Genomic DNA, 20,927 nt, shown 5'->3' with positions numbered 1-20,927 from the left:
CTTGATTATTGTATCAGAGGTTCCTAAAGATGTTTTAATTTTGCATGCTTATATCTAATGATCTGAACAACTACTTTAAAGATAACAATATGCAATCTAACAACCATTGTTGAATTCATATCATCTTGTTTTTTGAAATTCTGTATCCTTTGTAATGTTTTTTATTATTTTTTTATTCTCTTTAAAATGAAAAACAATTGAAACGAAATAACTTCTCATGATATTGGGTTTATTCCTGGGTGCCTGTTTGGTTTATTGCTTTAAAAAAAACCAAAATAAGACTCAATTGGTAAATGACTACCCTTCAGTGGACCTCGCTAGAATTCATACTTCTTTTGGTTGTATGGCTTTGCCTTTATCATAGAACAAAACCAAACCAAACCTAAGCTTAAATAGCATAAGTAAGAGTAGTGTTAGACACACTGTAGATAATCAATTAATATGTGCTTATTGATTTTATTAGCATACTCTCTTCCAAGTTGGAAAATTGAAGAGGGTGGATATAGGAAGTGGAGAAATAAAGGCAACTGGGCTTGGTGGTGTAAGTCTGTAATGCCAGCATTCTGGGAGACAGAGGTCAAAGAATTGCTTGTTCCAGCTTAGCCTGGACAGCTTAGTGGCTTGGGGCTGTAGGGAAAAAATAAAGAGAAATGAAGACTAATTCTTCCTAACTTTTGGGTATAAAATCAGGTATACTGATGGAATAACTTTTTTGCTCCTTTAAACAATTTTATAAGATATATCATTAGCACTAGAAGTAGAGTTGAAGTAAATAAGCAGCTCCCTTCACCCTTCCAACATTTTGACCATGTGGTTTATTTATTTATTTATTTAGTTTTTTTTCTGGTACTGGGAATCAAACTCATGACCTCGCGCTTGCCAAGCAGGTGCCGTGACACTGGGCAAAATCCCCAGCCAGACCATATGTTTTAAATAAAGTGTGTTTTGGCAACTGCAAGGTCATGAGTTTGACTCTCAGTACCAAAAATAAATAAATGAAAGAAAGAAATAAATAAAGAGTGTTTAAACTATACCATTAATGCTATGAGCATGTAATTTTGCAAAATCTAAAAAAGTAACAACAGAAATGATGTCTCATGTAAATGAGTATTTTTTTGAAAATCAAAACATATCAGTCTAGTGTTACTGCAAGTGGCTCTGGGTTTAGGTGACTACTTTGTAAAATGAGAGGGTTGACTATGCTCCTAGAGCTCAGCATTGAGTGTATATTAGAATAACCTTGGGAACTTAAAACCAAAACCAAAACAACAATACTGATGCCCAAGTCCTATTTCCAGATATTTTGATTTCGTTGACCTGTCATTTTATGCTATTTTATTTATAATAATTTTTTTAGATTGCAGAAATAATCAAAACACATAAGAAGAAAGAATAAACTCAAAGACAATCACTGCTAAAATGTGGGTGCCTGGCACATATTTGACTCACGTGGCAGGATGGATTTGCATACTGCTGCACCCCATTTCTGAAACCCTTGTACCTTTAACCCGTGCATGATGTAACTCAGGAGTGGGGGAGAGGTGCTAGCAGGAGCTGAATTTTGGAAGCCCAAAGGATGTGGTTGTTTTAGAGTATGTAGTCAGTCATGAGCCTCTGCTCTTTCCATCTTCCTCCCTGAGAATCTGAATTATCTCTGCCCCACACCCATCCTGCACCCAAGATGGAGATGGCTGAGAATGAGTAGTAACTCAATTCAAAGGTGGTAGAATAGAGAAAGGAAGTTCCTGAGGAGCAAACCAAGGGCTTAAAACATCCTAATAGCTTGTAGGCCAGGAGGCAGGGAAGAGGAGAGAGGAATTTTTGGAAAGTGCTGGTGCCTGAAGTAGATGGGGCCCTGAAAATTTAGGACGTTTGCCTCATGGTTGTGGCTGACACTTGGGGGTGGTGTCTGTCCATGACAGCAGGGCTTGTTGACCAGGCTAGTGATGAAAATCCCAAATTTCCCACATGTACCAACCATCTGTAGACTGAAATGCAATGTCAGAACCTGAAGAAAGGGACTGAAATGCTCTGAGATCCTGTGTAAATTTAGCTAAAACTAAGATCATTCTGTTGCTCACTTATTAAGCAAAGCTATCCCCACTTCTACTCCTTTCCTGTCTCCTCCACTGAAATTCTTCTTCACAATAAGAGGTCAGATAAAGGGTGACAAGAGTATGTAACAATTGGCTTTGCAGAAGCCTCATTCAGGATGGAAGCAGCTGGACAGCCAGCAAGGTCAGTAACTTTTCATACGCTGGATCTGGGTAACGTGTATGTGTGCCTCTTCCTTCTCGTTTTTCTTCTCCTCTTCAACTGAAGATTGAACCCTGAACCTTCACACTGAGCTACATTCCCAGCCCATTTTATTTTTTATATTTGGGACAGCTTCTTGCTAAGTTGCTAGCTTTCAGAGTCTAGCCTTGAACTCACTGTTCTTCTGCCTCAGCCTCTCAGAGTGCTGAGATAAAAGGCATATGTTACTATGCCCAGCTTACTCCTTTTTGCTTCATGTTATATCATAAACATTTTTCCCATGTCAAGATTTGAAAATGTTAATTGTGAAATGTGCAGTAAAATCTCATTAACTAGATTTAGCACAACTGATTTAATTATTCACTTATTATTGACAAGTTAGTTTCTTCTTGAGATTATAAATTCTGTTGCTATTCTGAATGACATTATATTATATATATAATGTCCTTTTTGGTATTTGTCTTAATTGCTTTTCTTGTTACTCAGACAAAATATCCAACAAATACCAAAATAAAGGGCAACAAAAATATCCAACAAATACCAAAGGTAAAGGGCAAAAGTTTTATTTGGCTCACAGTTTGTAGAGGTTTCAGCTCGTAGTTGGCTGGCTCCAAGGCAGGGTGGCATGGAAGAGGGGCATCACAGAGGAGAAACAGTCCATGGCAGGCAGAAGGCAGCAAAGTAGCAAGCAGCAAGCCACAAAAAGACCCTGTTCCTGTCCCTTAAATTTTATCTAGGCTACCTGTCCTTAGGGAGGGTAAGCACTCACATCCAGGGTGGGGTGCCCTTAATCCTACTCAGAACTATGCCAAACCAATCAATGTACTAATTTAGTAATTACACAACCTTGACCCCCAGCTTCACACATTCTAGATCCAGCTGCCTCAGAAAAGCCGCACCTATGACTGCATGAGGCTTTAGGGGGACATCCAGACACAAGGCATAACAGTATCTTTGATGATTTCCTTTCCAAGAACTGAAATACAGTCCTAGAAGTGAATCAAGGTGTCAGTGGATTTGACTCTTTGCCAAATTGGTCCCCAGAAAGGTTAGACCAGCATATGTCCTCAAGTGGTGTTTGAGAACACATATTTTACTTTATCCTCAATGATGCTGTGCATTATAAATTTATGCTGATGTAAAAGGAGGAGAATAAGATATCATTTCTATTGGCCATTTTCATTTACTGTTCCAGAGAGAGAATTTTTTCATGCTTTTTACCATTTTATAAGTTATCTACTGGTGTTTTTTATATCTTATTACTTCAATGTATTTATCCAATTCATTTAAAAGTTTCATATAGTAACACCAACATTTTTATCACTTTTAGATGCTGCAGTTCATTGTACCTATTTTCCACTATATTCTTTGGTTTGTTTTGTTAATTTTTATGCATTTTCAGCATTTAGATAGTCAAAATCTATGGCTACTGCATTTTAAAACTTATTTCATTGCTTTTATGAGTAAAAAGGGTATCCTAGTGGAAACTTATACTTTTTGCTAATTGTGCTTAATATGGGAGTTTTAGGTTTTATTTTTGTATATTGCAATGAATTTTTTCCCAAGTAGTCAATAGTTGGATAATTCTCTCTTTCCTCGCTAATTTGTGATGACAAACTTACCATATACTAAATCATTAGTAATAATTCATACAAGGCTCCACCTGTAGCCCTTTCACTGGAATTGTGACTTGGAACACAGGGGTCCCCCAAACCATCCTCTCTGCAGTGGTTCATGCATGAACTTGTGGATATAACCAATGTTATATACATTTCATTGGATCCTCTGGTCAGTCCATATTCAAGTCTTTTTTTTTTTTTAGTTTTTAAATGTGTTTTGCATAGTTGTGAATTCTAGAATTTTGGGTAGCACGTCTGAAGGAAGTAGAAGACTCAAAGAAACCCTAAAACAAGTGAAAACACCTACACCATCACATCAGCAGAACAACATCTCCCAGTCACTGTGAAAGCATCAGTTGTTATTGCAGTGCTCTTGGATATCTTTGCCTAAATAACAGTCCTACTGATGTCACTGAATAACAGTCATAATAGCAGCTAGCACTTCCATAGTGCTTACTGTATGCCAGATACTTTCTATTAATCAAGTCACTTAATTTTCACCATATGAGGTAGGGACTATAATGATCTAATTTCATGGAGAGGAAACAGAACTACAGAGTGTGCTACTTGCCCTAAATTAGTAAGTGATGAAGGCTACAAGCTGTTAAGCCCCAGCTCGCACTTTCTGACCTGCAGGTTCTGTGGCTGTAACTGCCTGTTACTTGCAGACAGAGTCCCTGTACAGTAAAGTGAATGTGTGAACCTTCTTTTGTGCTGGATGGACATCTTCCATTTCTACATTCCATTTGCTCTTACGGTAGCCTGTATCCTGCCCTCTACTCTGCCACACAAGCTGTGTGGCCCTCTGACGGATATCCTTATTCTACAGTTCATACTCATTGCAGAAAGAAAAGTTCCACACATTTACCCAAAGTTGGAGGCAAACCTGGGAAGGGTTTGTGGTACACTGGGGTGAAGTTAGAGCTGGTGGCAGTGGCATAAACATTCTACCGTGGGTATGAGTAGATTAAAAGATGTCAAGAATAAAGTCACACAAATAAGGAATGAGTAATTCTTACACTGAGGCACAGAAAAAGAGTGAAAACATTCTTAGGTTAGCCTACACTGATAAACGCATACACACACAAGCATGCATGCATGTATGTGTGTGTGCAGGTACTTATTGATCAATCAATTTGTAAACACGAAATTTAAAGTTTTAAGTTCATTTCTACTGAATCACATTCAGTTGGGTATTGAAAGTACAATGTGCGGGACTGGGGATTTAGCTCAGCGGCACAGTGCTTGCCTGGAAAGCACGAGGTCATGAGTTCCATTCCCAGTACTGGAAAAAAAAAAAAAAAAACAAAACAACCACAAAAAAGAAAGTACGATGTGCCATTGTAAAATGGAGCTTCTTTCAAAGTATAAAGATATTTTGACTTGAAGTAATCTATTAATAAAATATATCACACCAGCAGAACAAAGGGGAAATGCTTGATTAGATGACCAAAGACAGGAGAGCATTTGGTAAAATTTGATGCATATTTCTCAAGCATGAAAGTATAAGAAGATAACATTTTTTTCTTTTGAGATAGCTTTGCTGTATAGTTCAGAATGGCCTTGAACTCACTATGTAGTCCAGGCTGACCTTGAACTTGTGGCAATTCTCCTGCATCAGCCTCTCAAGTGCTGGGATTACAGGAGTGTGTCATCATGCTCAGCTTTATATTCTCAATATGGTTAAGTATAATTATTTTAAATCAGTTGCAAATATCACAGCTAACAGTGAAACAATGGGGAAGGAAAAAAGAACATAAACTCAAGACAATATGGTAAGATAAGAAGCAAAAGAAACAGGATATAATGATCACAAAGGAAGAGCAAAATAATCATAATTTATATAGTCAGTGACTTACATTCTAGGGAATTTCTTTTCTTTTTTTTTTTTTTTTGTTTTTCTCCAGTACCGGGAACCGAACTCACGACCTTGCGCTTGCCAGGCAGGCGCTTTGCCGCTGAGCTAAATCCCCAGCCCCCCATTCTAGGGAATTTCATTTCATATTGTCCTAACAGTTTCATTTTAATTAGGCTCTTTCTTTGTTTCACTAAGTTTATGAAATAGTACAAGGAAATTGAAGCACAGAAAGATTTAATAACTTTTCCTAAAGTTGCGTAGCTATTAAGGGGTAGAACAGGATTTGAAACCCCTTCATTTGACCTGCAGCCAGGATTTCAACCACTGTGTGGTACTGCCCCTTTCACTTGAATGAACATAGTCTCCTAATCTTCAGTTTCAGTAACATATGGTCAAATCTGTCTGAAAATACTAAATGGAAAATTCCAGAAGTAAACACTTCATAAATTTTAGAATTGCACCTCATTATGAGCAGCATTATGGAATCCTTTGTAGTCCCATTTTGTCCCGTAAGGGATGTGAATCACTCCTTTGTTTAGCATATCCATGCCATATCTACCACCTTCCCAGTAGTCACCTAGTAGACATCCTGGTTATCAGGCCAGCTGCTATTGCATCCCAGAGCTTGTATTCTAGTGATTACTCACTACTTGACTTAGAATACCCCAAAGAGCAAGAGTATTGATGCTGGTAATTCAGATATGCCAAAGAGAAGCTATAGAGTACTACCTTTAATTAAAGGTGAAAGTACAATGATAGTTTGAATAAGACAGAGACCAAATGCACATAATTTTATTGTAGTATATTGTTATAATTGTTCTATGTTTATTGTTGGTAATCTGTTGGTATGCCAAATTTATACATCAAACTTTATTATAGGTATGTATGCATAGAAAGAAACAGTATATAAAGGGTTTAGAAATATCCATGATTCCAGGCATTCACTTGGAGTCTTGGAACAAATTCTCTGAGGATAAGGGAGCTCTACAGTCACTACAAACCGGGAAGCACAAGGAAACTAACCGCAGAACTAGTAGTCTTATTAGGACTTGATTAAGCTCCTCAGAATTTAGACATGGGCTATAGTAAATAATGTGAAGAAGAAAATAACTCATTACAATGACAATGTAAAGCACACAGGAATTCACTTCACTAAATATTCGTAATCCAAGTGAGAAAAACTACAGAACTTTACTGCAAAATATAACAGAAAAGTTGAATTTATGCAAATGTACACTATGTTCCTAGACAGAAAGACTAAATAGCACAAGCATTTGCTTTGGCTATACTGGGGAATTGAACCAATTTTTAAAATTTTAGCTAAGCTGCCCAGGTAGGACTCGAACATGTGATCCTCCTGTCTCAGCCTCCTTGAGTCCTGGAATTACAGACATGTACTACCATGCCTAGTTTAAGCAAATTTTAATTATTGCTAGATGTAGTTATGTTTAATATCATTCCAATCAAAGTTCCTGCCATTTCGGAGGCAGACGAATCAGAAAAATATTCTTATTAGAGTAAAGTGTCAGCTATAGATTTCAAAACAGAAAAAAGAATTTATTGAAGTATTTTCTTATTAATATTTACACTCTCCTGGGAAGGATGCTACAGGAGCTGCTTGTATTATTTTGATCCCGGAGAGGGGAGTTGGATGACTGGAGGTAGAGGATTGGCTGGCTTATTCATTGTCCAAGGTATTTCATACCTTGAAAACATGCGATCATGTTACCATTTCAAAAGCAAAAACAAGCAAGAACAGACAAAAATGAGTAAGAATATCCAACCTAATTAAAAAAATAATATGGAAGGAGATTTTTTTTCCTATTAAATAGTACAGCATTATAAAACTATAATAATTAAAATAATGAGGCTTGACTTCAACACTAGAGAGATTCCTAGAGTGGTATAAAGCCCAGAAACCATGTGGTACCCATAGGGAAGGTGGAAGCTAACAGCTAAACTGGATTTTGAGCAAAGGGAAGAGTTTTTATCTAAACAGCATCATAGATACAGAGGGTAGTATATCAGGAATAGAGGTGTTATGGTTTGTGTTTGGGTGTCCCCCCAAAGCCTCATGCAGTCATGAGGCAGGCTTTTAGGGTTTGACTGATTATGGGTGTGAGAGCTACACCTGCCCTGGGGTGGATAGTTTGCATACATAAGGAAGAGGAAGAGGCTGCTTGCGGCCATTCCTCCCTTTTAGTCCTTATTGATTTTGCTGTGTTCTGCTGCTATAAGCTGTAGCCCTCTGCCATGTGCCAGTCTGCCTTGTAACCTGTCAAGTATGGACTAAAACCTCCACAAACTTTAAGTGAAATAAACCTTTCCTTCCTTAATTTTGGGCATCAGGTATTTTGTCCCAGCAACGAGAGAAAAGTAACCAAGACAAGAGAAAAGAAAAAGCATTCCAAGGTCTCTGAGCTTCTCTGGGGAATTACTTTGATTGTGGTGTGTGGTTTTCCTGCTCAGGCAAATTCTGCCCCTTCCAAGCAAAAACAGATGCTTTGCTGTGAATTCACTGTAGAAAAGAAGACAGCTTGGGTGGGTGCTTCTCCTGGCTTGAGAATTCGGGTTGTCTATATGACCTTGGGTAAGTCACTTATACAAATCACTAGCACTACTAAGCAGTCACCATGGGCCAGGCACACTTCCAAGGGCTTTGCATGTATTGCTTCATTAAATCTTTGTTAACAATTCTCTGTGGATTGTCATAACAATCTTTATATCCAACCGATAACCTACCCTAGCACTTACTGAGTGATTATTGTGGATCAGGTGTGGGTCCAGGTGCTTTCTGTAGCAATCCTTTGTAATGTAATTATCTTAACTTACAAGGTGAAGAAAGAGAGGAGCAGAGATGGTAAGCAACTGAGTGATGTGGCTAAGAGGAATTTTAGCATTCAGTTTAGCATTAACTGGAATTTGAGCATTCAATTTAAGTGTCTGTGGCACGGTACCAGTGTGAATGCCTCTGTGTTTCCGTCTCTGCACATATGGAGGAGCCTGAGTTACACATTTGCTAAAATTCCTTTCAATTCTAGAAGCACTTCCAAGATCCATCCTTAAACTGGTCCTGCTGCGGCCACCTGAGACCAGGTACCTATGGCCCCATCTCAGTTCCTCTCTGTATTCAGTGGTCCTTGTCAAGTCAACCTACTTGTGGTCAAATGTTTTAAAACAATTCTAGGTAATCAGAAGGATAAAAGTGCTAATTCATGTTTTTATCACAGTTTTTCAAAGTGAGATTTTAACAGGAAGATGTACCTGTTTATTGTGGTGCAGCAAAGATCAAAGATGTGGTCTCAAGGGTAAAGTTGATGGAACCACAAGGAAGAACAGGATGCCAAAGGTTGAATTCTTTTTTCTTTTTTATCAAGTGCTGTTTTTATGTGCCTTTGTTTGCAACATCAGAGTTCTCTGAACTCTCTCATGGAGAAAGGTCAGTGTGCTGCTGACCAGAACAAATGGACTTAGTAGTAGGATGATAAGGAACCTGTTCTGAGAAGCTTCTGCGATGGGAGCTAAATCCTGACCTTGAAATCCCCAGTTCCTACCACATCAGTTCTACTGGTGCATCTTACCCTTTGAACCCCTCTTCCCCTTCCTCCTTAGATTCGGAGGCCATTCTTTGCTCCAAAGGCAGGCTGCCATGGAGACCAGATCTGCCTCCACCTTGGAAAAGGTCGGACTGCTACAGTGGGCTGAGGCCTCCTGGCAGAGCACCTTGTGAAGGGGAGCTCAGCCCAGGGGAGCCACAGCTGGCTCAGCTTGTGCAAATGAGAGCAGGAATCAGGCCAAGCACTCTAGCTGCCTCATGTCTCTTCTCCTTCTAGTGCTAAAGGTCAAGAAGGGGTCCAGGGTGTGTGGTGTCAGAATCCAAAAGGTGTACGTTTTTGTGAGCAGAGTGTGGGAAGGGGCTGGGGTGAGAAGCTTGAGTTGACACAGCAGCTTTGTCCCTTGGCCCATGTGGCTTGAGCAAGTCATGTGACTTGAAATGGACCAAAATGGAATCTATCTCAGGCTGTGACAAGGGTTAAATATGATAATAGAAATAAAGGGTTTGGCATAGTGCCTTGCACAGGGAAGCTGCTTAAGAAACCAGAGTGATGGGTCTTTTTCTAATTATGAATACTGTTTCATGGTCTTGGCCTGATCTCCTGTTTCTCTTTGGAAGTTACTCCTCAGCATCAATGTGGAGTGAGTTTCCATGGATCCATCTTGGTACTGAGAAGCTGGGAACAGGCTGAGGCTAAGAATTTGCAGGACACAACCCTTTGCTAAGTGATGAAATTCAACATTTTCTATACTGTATTCATCATTATATTGCTTGAGTCTTTTTGAAGAAAGTGATGTCAATTTCACAATTAGGAAAAAATTTGTAATTCTGTTAGAACCAGTTGACATCTAATACTGTAACACTTCTAATCCCATATCATCACTATGAAGGCTTTACACATTAGGATAACATGAGACAGACACAACACCACCTGTGCAGTGCTCTGGCTGGGATGCATAATATAAACTGAATCGGGAGGCAGCCTCAGATAAATTCAAAGACAGGAACTCATTACTTCACAAAAGAGAGAGATGATAATTTTCAAAAATGTCAACATCATAAAAGACAAAGAAAGTCTGTAGGAAATGTGCCAGTTTAAAGGAGACCAAAGAGACATGATAACTAAATATAATATACAGTCTTAGATTCCATACTGGGGGAAAATGCTATAAAAGACATTAATGGGTCAAAAGACAAAACTAGAATTCAGGCAGTTAGATTAGATAAAGATACACACACACACACACACACACACACACACACAGATACACACAGAGACTCATGCATACAGAGACAGAGACTGACAGAGACACAAATAGCAAATGATAAGGCAAATGGGGCAAAATGTGAACATTAGGTGGATATAGGTAGAATACATTCAAGTATTCTGTGTACTACTCTTAGTGTCACATTTGTGTAAGTTTAGTGTTATTTTTGAATAAAAAGTTAAAAAAGGATTAGAACACTGTTATATGTCAGGTGGATTTTTTTTTGTTTGTTTGTTTGTTTTCCGGTACCGGGAATTGAACTCATGACCTCACATTTGCCAGGCAGATGCTGTGCCACTGAGCTAAATCCCCAGCCACTGTCAGGTGCATTTTTAATGTTTGGAGGGTCCACTTAGCAATGGAACTGTTTCCTGCGTAGGGCTGAATGTCTTCTCATCTCTTCCTCCCCCATTATATCCAATAAAATAAAAATAGCCTTATCAATGAGCAAGTGCCATTCTTAATCTTCACAAAGAGAAAACAAATGAAGAGCTTTTAATAAGCAGGCAAACCTGTTTTATTAGTTAGCTTTCATTATTAACTTCCGTTAGTATTAGGGAAAAACAATTGTGATTTTAAAAGATAAACCAGCAAATCTGACACGAAGACCATTCATGGTATAAGATAATTCTTGGAACAGTAGACACTGTGTTGAATGCCCCAGTAGCTTTCTGAGAACACATAAGCTCAGCCTGTGACTCAGCCTGGGACTCCCCATTGAATGTGGTCTTCTGTGAGATGGTGTCTAGCCCATCCACATCCCATCTTTTCACATCAATTCTAGACCTTGGAAAATCCAGACCTTTACTTTCTTACCTTATCCTCTATTTGGGGATGGATGAGATATTTGTTTCATATCTGTCACATAGTAGAAACAGTTATAGGTTTAATGGTTTTCTTTTAGGTGCGATTAAAATGTCCTTGTGCCAAAATGATGGTATCAAAGGGAAAATCCTTGGATATCATGTGCCAATCGGAGTTATTTCATTCTGGATGTGTTGTGGGTCTAACGACTACAGATGGCCGAAAAAGTTCAGTGTGGTGTTCTGGCAGACTGGTGGGTCACGGGCTGGGGCGAGGGTTACCCTGCAGACGTTGAGAGGGTGAAGTTGTAGGAAACGATATCAGGGTAGATTGAGAAGATGTCGCTGCTCACTTGAGTCCATTTTTCCCTGTGGATACCACTCCTTGGTCTTCCCTCTTGATGCATCCTCCCCAGGACACAAGGCTATCCTGTGCTGAGGAATGTCACCACTGACACCGTCTGCTAGTCCCTCATACTAAATCACTTGCAGTTTCTTGGCTCTTTAAGGCTATGACTGGTCACTGGATAAGCTCTTTCAGGAACTTCCTTCTCTAGAGCTGGGGAGAGTGGAAGGAGCGGCCTGCTCGGGTTATTAGAGGCAGTGCCTGTCTCAGGTGGGAAGGGATGGGGACCTCAGCAACGGAGCTACAGCGTGGACTGAACTGTCACAATCTCTCTCAGTTGGCTGATGGGAGAAAGAGGGTGCAGAGCAAAGAAAGAGGCCGAAAGGTAGTGGCAGGCTTCTGCAGGTGTGAGTGAGCAAGAACACCAGAAAAGAGATTGATCTCCCACCTCTTTTTGCTTGTTCTGCTTTTCCTTAATTGGAGAGGCAAAACTTCTTCCCAGAGGCAATAGGTAATTTGATTCTCCACCAGTGGGATGGTGGTTTGGCAGCTAGTCTCCCTTTATCTGAACTCTGAATCTGAAAACCAATCGCAGAATTCTCAGTGCTCCTGGGTTTCATTCCAGGTTCCTACTACAAGTTTCAGATCTTGAAATCATCAGCTGAATCCAAATCAGACCTGTCTCCTTCCTGTCTCCTATTCCTGCCTTTGCTTTGGTCTTTACTCAGAACCCCTTTCAAAATTTGCTTATTCTTCCTCTGGAAGCATCTGGTGGTCACATTATGATTTAAACTTCTGCTTTTTCAGCAAAGTGCAAATCTTTTGGTTCAGTGTCCCCATTTTAGATGAAAAGTTGGGATTTAAAACTAGCACATCTGTGTGTGGGAGTCTAAAAAATATAAAACATAATGGTACAGTATAACAGCTTGCCTATGAAAAGAAATGCGCCATTAATTTGAATTTTTGCTGATGCCTTATTTTTTTCATGAACTTTATATCTGGCCAAGAAAGAAATATACTGTGGCAGAAAGAATATGATTTTGAAGTTGAACAGATTTAGAGAAACAGTGGGGCATGGGCACAATTCCCCTAGTGCCTGCATATTCTCTGCTCGGCCTCATCAAACCCATTTTCTTACAGAATTGGAGCAAGGTCCACCCTCCTTGCTCTCAACCGCGTGGAGGGCTGAGTGAGGCCCTGGGGACCGCCCTGATTTCTCCTGGTTTCTGTGTAGCCTGAGATTCCTCCAGGTACAGAAAATCTTTTTCCACAATAGTAGCAAAGCTCAAAATGCAAATATCTCCAATTACATAATGTGTCAACTCCAGCAGAAACCTCTGTGTTCTGTAGTAAATGATTTTACTACGGGTCCTTTCCCTAATGTGGGCTTTGAGAGGGAAGACAGCCAGGAAGAGCACATGAGATCGGAGAGCTGTTGCTATGGTGAAAGCAAAATGCACAAGATAGAAATTGGAAAATCCTGAAGACCCACACTTCCTCTTTCTTCGTTTAAAAAGCAAGGCCCTAAACTTTTGGGCCTATTAAATAATCTGATCTACAGGCCCCCAGCAGTGTAATACAATCCACATTTCACAGAAGAGGAGACTGAAGTCCAATGAGGTCAATCAGTTTATCAAAGTCCATGCAACTGGAAGAGGGCTGGGACAGGACTTGTACGAATGTCTGTCTGACTCCACAACCCTGGTATCTTGACCTTCAGCCAAAGAGAAATAAAGAAAGACACAGTTGGAGGGAGTCTAGCTTACTAAATTCATCTTGGTGGAGGCTTTAAGGTAGTTTTGCATTATATTGCTCCATCATTCTCTGGACAGCCATGAGCCCAGTGCTGGTTCACAGCTACCCCCCCTGATTACCAGGGATCTTGCTCTTGTCCTGTTGTCTGGGTAGACCGCACCCATGGAGGGCCTAGTGCCCTGTGCTAATCAGGATTAGGGTATGACCCTCAATACAGGAGCCAATCCCTGAATTTGTCCATGCCTCAGTTCTCCCATCTGAAACATCAGGAGGATGAATTGGATGACTGGTTCTCCATCTTTGCTCTACATCAAAATTCTAGGCAGCATTTTTCAGATCATATCCTATACCAATTAAATTGAAATTTTCATGGGTAAGATCCAGGCATTTGCATTTTAAAATCTTCCCAGATGATTCCTGTGTACAGTTAAATTTGAGAATCAGGGGATTAAATGACTTCTAAGGCTCTTCCAGATGTTATGTATTATTCTGTCAACATCTGCATGTGAACCCCATGACACTAGGGAGCTGATAGGTCTGACCGTGTGCCCAAGCCCCCCGCCAGTTCCTGAGTGCCCAGAGAAATCACAGCCCATTCCTACATCCTGCAGAGCTCCCACCTGAGCCCAGGAACAATGCCTGTTCTGTAAGACACGACACAGCCCGCTCATACTCAGCCATTCTTGTTCCCTCAGTGGCAAGCCACCCGCCTCGCATCACCCCATCTAAGTTCCTCTCCCTAACTCCCCTATCCTATCCATAAAAGACCCAGCTCAATAAACTGGACTCGGACTCTCCTTTGGAGTTACTAATGGAGGTTCCCCCTAGACCTCTTAAATTCAAGCTGGCTGTGTTCCTTACTGGGTCTTCACCATTTTCCTAACACAGACATCCATGGAAAACCCTCCACGAGGGTCCACACTCAATTTTTCCAGAGAAAGTTTCTTCACTGGAGTTTACTTAATAATATAATCTTTGGAATATATTTGATGATCTAAACATACAATGGTCTTTCCTGATTTTAAGAAAGAGGAAGATTAATGGCATAGTGGAACTATTCATATATCCTTGTATTAATTATTACTCTAGAGTTTGCTCCAAATTGTACTATACACACACACACACACACACACACACACATATATATATATATATATATATATATATATATATTTCCCAGTACTAAATAAGCTCTCATTTGATCTGAAAACTACTAAATTCCAGCTGAATTCTAAGAGGTGAATAGTGGCTTTAAGAGCTTCTAGTTGACTGTTATAGTTTTTTTTTTTTTTCTTTTTTTTTTTTTCTTTTTGGTTGTTTGAAACAAGGTCTTGCTATGCAGTTCAGGTTGTCCTTGAATTCATTATGTAGCCCAGGCTGGCCTCAAACTTGAAGCAAACTTCCTGCCTCATCTTCTCCAGTACTGGGATTACAGGTGTGTGCCACCATACCCAGCTTGGCTATTATAGTTTAAATCTGAAATCTCCCCCAAGACTCATGTATTGAGGGCTGGATCCTGAGTGCAGCAATATTCAGGGGTGGAGTTAGAGGAGGTTGGATCATGAGGGCACCGCCCTCTTTAATGAAATGATCCACTGAGGAGAGGAGTTCATAGTTGCATAGACTCTGGTTGAACGGAATAGGTCACAAGGGAATGGCCATGGGGACTGGATGTGGTTCTTGGTCCTTTTCTCCCTGGACCTTTCCCCTCTCTGCTTCCAGGTGCCATGAGGCAAGCAGTTTTGCTTCACCATGCCCTGCTGTGATGTTCTGCTTCTCCACAACCCTAAAGTGAGGGAGTCAGCCGACTGTGGATGGAAACTTGTGAAACTGTGAGCCAAAATAAATCTTCCTCCTTCAGATTGTATGCCAAGTGTTTCATCCCAGCCACAGAAAGGTGACTAACACAGTAGTGATAATAACAGAAACAACAGCTGCAGCAACCATGATTTGAAAACACTTATTTTGTGTCAGGCAATGGGACACTCATTCTTTAGATCGTCCCAACACTGCTACATAAGCATCATTGTCTTCATTTTATTTCTGAGGAGACTAAGGCCTAGAAAGATTGTGTCTCTTACCAAGGTCACACAGCTAAGAAGTAGCTAATAATCTTCTATTCTGAACCTGTACCTATAAGATTTAGAAGTCCCCACTACTTCTATCATAGGGTAAGCTCTCTAGAAAGATAGAAAGGACTGAGAGGTAGAGATAGAGATGGCAAGGAGAAGGTTAATTTTCCTGAGGGAGAATCAGACCTAAGGTAGTGAAGTAAGAAAATCGATGCTGAAAATAAATATTTTAGCTATGTTTGAGCTTACTTCTGTTAGAAGGTCCCACACTGAAACCCATGAAATCATTATGAAGGGCTTTTTCTTCTGCAGTCAGTCCCAGCTCCCTAGAATTAGTCTTCAAAAATAAACCCATTGTGTTTCCCTGTGTATTGCATGGCTCAATAACGTCACTTTTTAGCCAGCACAAGTGCTTTGCTTCTAAGCAGATTTTTACTTGTGCTGATTGCCATCAACGGTACAAAATGTACAAAGAGGAAAGAGTAATGGTGGGCAGAGCTGTAACAATCTTTTTTTTCTATGGTAATTATGTCCAAACGCAGTGTGAGCCATCATGTCCTGAAGACGCGCGCGCGCACACACACACACACACACACACACACAATTCAAAATGGGTTAAGACCTAGGGAAGACACTATATACTAAAATACATTCATTAACTAAGAGATCTATATACATTGTTATTTAGGAAACTCACTGAACTAAAATAATTCATCCATGAAGCCAGATATAGATTGAGGGATAGTAAATGCTGTGGGTTAAAGCAGCAAAAGGAGAAAAGAAACTAGCAGTGCATCTTTTAAAACAAGGCTTTCTCAAAGCACCATTTCATTCTGTAGCCAAAAGACATGAAATCAGCAAAGGAACTTAGGGTCTTGAATGTTCAGAGATTGTGGAAAGAAGTTTAGAGATCAGACACTCTAAAAAAGATCCAAAAATATTTATTACATTTAAACAATGGAAATTTCCTGTACATATACAGAAAAGACATAATCATATGTGCAAAATATATATGCACAGACTGTATGACTATGTACATGCTTGTTACAGATGAATTAATTTCACAGTAAATTTTCATGTAGAAAACTACCTCTATTCTGGAAAGTATGAGTAAGGAAGATGTGCCCTGTCAGTGCACATAACAACACAGTGATAAGCCATTATACAATGTCAGCTGAGCTATTATATTGACCCAACACATATGTAGGCAACATCTATTTCTGAAGGGACTCAAGAGATGCTTATGATGCTATCATAGTGAAATGTTGGGTCAACAGACTGAAAAGACACATTATATATTCTTCTGATATTACTTTCCCTAATATATTTTAAAATATTTTTAAAAACAGAATAATAATGAACCACCTGAAATAGCTGATGTACTTACAACTCGATTTTAAAAATTTGTGGATAGTAATACTTCAATAAGACAAAAAGCCATAAGCTTATTTTTCTTTTCTAGATGCTCATCAAGTAAGAAATAAACATTCAGAGGAGATTGGGTGCATTCAGGGTGGTATGGCCTAAGACAGTAATGAATATTTGGAACAGATTTGTTTTCTAGGTGGAATCCTCTTTCCACATCTCTCTCTCTCTCTCTGTCTGTCCCTCTCTGTCTCTCTGCCTCTCTCTCTCTCTCTCTCTCTCTCTCTCTCTCTCTCTCTCACACACACACACACACATACACACACACACACACATCTCCCCTTGTAGGTGTAAATCTCTGCTGTTGGACTAATGATGTGAAGAACCAAGAATGTAATAAAATAGTGTTTTACCTTTTTGCTGATCAAACACAGAAGAGGTGCTGAAATCCATGGTAGCTTGTCTCATCATTTATCATGAGAACGGCAAAAAGTATCCAGGTTTGTAGGAGGAGAAAAACACCCTTTCACAGGTTGCAGTCAACACGACAGTCAGATACAACCTTGCTTCTCAAGCCCCCTGCTGGAGAATTACAAGTGCATTAGAGGTGCAGCTTGTTGTCAAGGTAAATGATGAAAATAGGCAAATACTTTTCATGCTAGGGAAAGAGTTACTCGAATAGCCTCATTTATCAGCTGTACTTGTGTGTAAGTATTATACAGGCTCCACTCCCAAACAGATAAATAAAACAGCCTAAACCTTAAAAAAAAATAAGAGTGCTCATGGGAATCACCTGCTTTGGATCGGGGCCCGGAAAATGCTGCAAGTCACGGAGCTTCAGCAGCTGGAATTTCGCTTTAAACCAACAGAAATCTCAATGAGTGAGTGAGGATTCACAGGAACGTACGGAGCATGTGCAGAGCTGCCAATGCAGATTGCGTTCAGCTGTGCTCTTGGTGGAGCTAGCACTGCATTTGGGTCACGTGAGCTGAGAGTGCCACCTCAATGGAATAGGACGTAAATATTGTAGCAGGAGGCTGCTGGCCATGTGCTGTGCGGAATAATTACCCACTTTGTGTCTCATCTTCAGACTCCCGTCAGCTCGGTGTCAGACTGACAGGGAGGATGGGGTAAGCAGTGGCATCTAAAGATTATATTCAAGGCTCAAGTATTTGTAATGACAAAATTAAAACTCTCTACAGTCAGAAGGATGTTTTTTATAGCATTATGTGTGGTGAAAAATCACCCAAATGTAGTCATTGTCATTTGAGGAGTAGCTGAGTAGATGGTGATAAATTCATATTCTAGACTAAAAGAACAGAGGTAAATAAATCTATGTACATTTATCCAGGGGTGATGTAGCTAATGTACTGTTAAATGAAGCAAACATGTTATATAATGCATTTGTTATATATTCATGAACCAGTAACCACTCACCATATATGTAAATACATCTCTATATGTTTGCAGGAACACTGAGAAAGACACATACTAAACTGCTGATATTATAATTAGAGTAGGGGATTTGTAACTTATTTTTATCAATCTTTGTGGGTTTTTCTTGCCTATTAAAAGTATCTATTATTATATATTTGTAATAAAAATCTGATACAATAAATTCCAACAAACTGTATTCTATATTCTAGACACAATACAACAACCAGCAGCATAGTGGATGTTTCTTTTTCTCTTATTGCATATTTTGTCTGTCCCCATCACTTATTTTCCATTAAGAAACTGGGAAATCTTCAATTCAGTTGCCACTTCCCTGTGGCACTACTACCACTCATCCAACAATGCTATCACTTACTCGATAATACTGCCATTCAATAACAATCCTCTTACTCAACAATACTCAATTTCTTCCTTCAGCCTCTTCCTTCAAAATGACCTGTTTTCTTTTCATTTAAAAACAGATGCAGGGGCTGAGGATTTAGCTCAGCGGCAAAAGCGCCTGCCTGGCAAGCGCAAGGTCGTGAGTTCGGTTCCTGGTACCGGAGAAAAACCAAAATAAATAAATAAATAAATAAATAAATAAAAATAAAAACAGATGCAGAACATACGTCTTATAAATCATTACCCAAAATACACTCCACAGATAAATCTCTTAAATTTCTCAGCACCATTTCCTTACATTAAGCATGACAGTCAAACTGAGGGGCTGAAAGACTGGAAAGGAATCTGTTAACTATAGTAGCAGCTTTTCAGCTAAAGAGATGGCTAAGTTCTTCCAGCTGACAGAGGGAAAAGGAGTTCTTGCCACTCGACTCCAAACAAGTGGAAAACAAAGGATTCAGATGAATTCCCTCCCGTTCCTCTTATCAGTCATTCATATGGGCACTAACCATGTAGATGTGAGCGAGACAGGAGAGGTCTTGACTCTCGGATGAGCTTACATTCTTGAGTGCAACTTCTCCTCTTTGCCATGCTGGAGTCACAGAGACTGGATTTACCCTCCTGACTTAAACAACTAGAAGACTGGGCAACATCACGGAAACAATGGCTGTCCGACAGCAGGCAGCGCAGGACAGTGATCGCGGGAAAAGATTAAGCCTGACTCCAGCCCCCTGCCTGGGCACAGTTTCCAGGTTGCAGTATATGGAGTACACAGTGAGCCAAATGGTTTGTTGAATGATCCACAAAAATGTATGCCAACATTCTCATCTTCAGAACCTGCGAATGTGATTTTACCTGGAAAAGGGTTTTTGGCAGAAAAAAAATTAAGTTAAGGAGTTTGACTTGAAATCATTTTGGGTTACCCAGGTGGGTCTGAATTCAATAACAAGTGTCTTTACAAGAGATGCGCCAACAGCCAAGGGGGAAGGTATACAGATGTGGAAGCAGAAGTTGGAATGATGCAGTCACCAGCCAGTGAACACTTGTAGCATTCAGGAGCAGGAGAGATAAAAACCCACTGTCCCTGAAGACTTAGGAGAGGGTGAGACTCTGCCAAGGACTTGACTTTCCACTTTTGAGCTCTGGAGCTGTGAGATAATAAATTCCTGTTGTTTGAAGTCACCACACTGGCAATAATTTGTTACAGAAACTTTGAGATATTAATATAGAAGAGGAATTCTTAAATGCAAATTTCCCAAAATTATTCCATTTCTGTGGCATTTATCATTATACAAACCAAAGTAGAATGTATACACACTTCCATGTGTGTAAAAGGGATGCACTGGGTTCTTGTTTAAGAAAGGCAATAAAATAGGTGGAAAGGACATGAGCTGAGTTTGTTTTTTGTCAGATGTGCAAATTCAAGCAAACAATGCAACTTTCTGTGCCTCAACATCTTAATCTACAGCGTGGGAACCCCAGTTTCTGAATACTTGTGAGAGGTGACTGCTAGTAGCATTCAGTCTATTTCCTGGCTGCAAACATGGAAAGGCTTCTATACAACCAAAGTCCACTGTAAAATATTGGGTTATATCTTCCAGTACATTTTGCAAATAGGGTGTGTGCCTAGCACCACGGTCAAGATGTAGAATAGTTCTACCACTTCAAAAGTTCTTTCATTCCCCTTGCAGTTCCTCCTCTGGAAAACACATGTCCATATTCAGGGCCTGTGGTACATTAATTTTTATGTAGAATCAGGAAGGGGGAGAAAAGACACTCAAGTCTGTATGGCCGTGCAAAATCTGGCCCCTTCCTTCCTCTCCAGGTCATTTCTCACTGCTGTGCCCTTCTGCTCAACATCCAGCAGTGATGGTTTCTTTCCTTCCTGTTCACTGAACTTGCCACACCCTTGCCCATGCCACAAAGACTTGGAAGTTCTGCCTCCTACTTGTAATGCCTCTCTCCAGCTCAAATGCCAGTCTTTCAGCCACGCTTTCCCAGAATACATTGTCTAGAATACTTCTCCACTTCTGCACCCCATCAGTCACTCTCTTCTTGAATGCTACGGTTGAATTCACAGTGAGAAATACCCCTGCCAGAAAGATAACACTTTTGCCTATGTTGTGACATCTGCATAATTCAGTGTTTCTCAGACTATTGTGAAAGATTAGATATTTATTTATTTATTTATTT

At 39.9% G+C, this 20,927-nt stretch overlaps 1 protein-coding gene across 2 annotated transcripts in view; it reads right to left on the bottom strand.

Moving 5' to 3' along the window:
• Nucleotides 1-17,774, bottom strand: part of Ankrd55 (ankyrin repeat domain 55) — a 91,374-nt gene extending 73,600 nt beyond the window's left edge. Inside the window, exons 1-2 of one of the 2 annotated variants that reach the window (XM_005392685.2) lie at nucleotides 17,692-17,774; nucleotides 17,312-17,480 (exon numbers count right to left, since the gene is read on the bottom strand). In XM_005392685.2, the coding sequence (XP_005392742.1) occupies nucleotides 17,312-17,369 (58 nt within the window). In that variant the 5' untranslated portion in view covers nucleotides 17,370-17,480; nucleotides 17,692-17,774. The remainder of the gene's footprint in view (nucleotides 1-17,311; nucleotides 17,481-17,691) is intronic. The other variant, XM_005392686.2, reaches the window with a different exon arrangement.
• Nucleotides 17,775-20,927: the final 3,153 nt, after the last annotated feature.

This window comes from Chinchilla lanigera, unplaced genomic scaffold, assembly GCF_000276665.1.
Source record: "Chinchilla lanigera isolate Chin_1 unplaced genomic scaffold, ChiLan1.0 scaffold00045, whole genome shotgun sequence".
In the NCBI taxonomy this organism is placed as follows: domain Eukaryota; kingdom Metazoa; phylum Chordata; class Mammalia; order Rodentia; family Chinchillidae; genus Chinchilla; species Chinchilla lanigera.
The sequence above is the reverse complement of the archived record's forward strand: the minus strand, read 5'-3'. Positions and strand labels throughout refer to the sequence as shown.